Source organism: Lactuca virosa, chromosome 4 (genome assembly GCF_052849685.1).
Source record: "Lactuca virosa cultivar CGN04683 chromosome 4, Lactuca_virosa_CGN04683_v6, whole genome shotgun sequence".
Lineage (NCBI taxonomy): Eukaryota > Viridiplantae > Streptophyta > Magnoliopsida > Asterales > Asteraceae > Lactuca > Lactuca virosa.
In genome coordinates, this window is record NC_136429.1 from 91022864 (window position 1) to 91024434 (window position 1571).

Below are 1571 nucleotides of genomic sequence, written 5' to 3' on the forward strand. Positions count from 1 at the left end.
TTATTGTGTCCATGGATGATATATGGTTGATTGGTCCACATGGTAATGGTTTATGGTGTCCATGGTTGACATATGGATGACATATGGGCCATTGGTCCACATGGTAATGGCTTATGGTGTCCATGGGTGAAATACGGGTCATTGGTCAACATGGTAGTTGCTTATGGTGTCCATGGATGACATATGGGCCATTGGTAAAGATGATAGTTGTTTATGGTGTCTAGGGATGAAATACGGGTCATTGGTCAACATATATCATTTGTGCCGGTTGTGTATTAAAATTTAAAATTTTCAAATACTTAATTTTGTATGAAATATTAATTTTTTAAATAATTTTATTAATAATTTAGGGTCGCCGATAAATCCCCGCCGAGTCTGATTAATCGCTTATCGCCAGTCGACCGCCGAGCGACGGACGAGCGATTTTTACAACCTTAATTAAAATAGAAATTGATTTTTCTTTTAAATATGACTTTTTACAAAATTACCCTTACTAATTAAATATGAGTCATTGTATGTATTAGGACAATTTGGTCATTTTATAATGGAACATCTTCTAGGCGCCATAATGTTTTCCGACGAAACATGTTGTTTCAGTTCTTCACTCTTATTTCAGTCACTTGCAAACAACCCCAATTTCAAAATTCCAACAGTAAAAAAACCCTAAAATCATTTTCGCAGAATCGTTACCTTGGTAAATGTTTATTATTATGGAAGCCAGTACTTCTTCTAAGAATCAATCAAGAAATCAAACAAAATCGCTAACAGACATGCCATTTGAAGTGATGGGGAAAATAATAGTCGACTTGGCAAAAATTTCAGCAATCGAGGCTTTCAGGATGAAGAGTGTGTAAGTTTTGCCTTTGATCATTCTATTTCACAAGTGTATTTGAGTTGTCTTTACATTATGGAGCGAATATTGTGTTTCGTTTGTAGTTGCAGATTCTTCAACGAGGCAGGAAAAACGGATGAAGTATATAAACATATGGAGTTAGATGGATTACGATTTCGTGTTTGGTATGACCAGAAACATGCAGTTGTCAATAAATGCATAGAGATGAGAAACACAAATATTCTATTCAGGAATGGATTGGTACGTTGTTATATATATGCATAGTAGTAATTAATCTGTTACTTGTTTTGCATAACTTTAACTAGAAATTATGTGTTTAATGTTTTTTTCAGATGAAGTTATTTTTCTTAGAAGCTGAACATGAAGGGAAAACGATGCTTGAAGAAGCATCCGCATTGGGACATTTGGATTCAACATTTGTCCTGGGAATGATGCTGATGGCTGAAGGGAGACATAGGAAGCAGGAAGCTTTGGACATGTTGTTGGATTAATGTCTAAGTCCATAACTATATTTGGTACGTACTTGACCCGACCCGGCATCGTCCATTTGGGTTGCACTTCACCGGCACAATTTATATGGATAGTCTTTTGAGAATAGTATATTTATGATTTATATTAATATATTATAAGTTCTAATATATTAATATGGAATCATATTATTTAATTAGTATTGATCAAGAATTAATTTAGAATTAATTAAGTGATCAAAAAGAACTAA

At 34.0% G+C, this 1571-nt stretch overlaps 1 protein-coding gene across 1 annotated transcript; it reads left to right on the top strand.

The window, feature by feature from the left end:
• The first annotated feature begins 710 nt into the window (after positions 1–710).
• On the top strand, positions 711–1344 carry LOC145104768 (putative F-box protein At1g67623). Its single transcript, XM_079041955.1, has 3 exons — positions 711–850; positions 937–1093; positions 1186–1344. The coding sequence occupies exons 1-3, from the start codon at positions 711–713 to the stop codon at positions 1342–1344; spliced, it is 456 nt and encodes a 151-aa protein (XP_078898081.1).
• Positions 1345–1571: the final 227 nt, after the last annotated feature.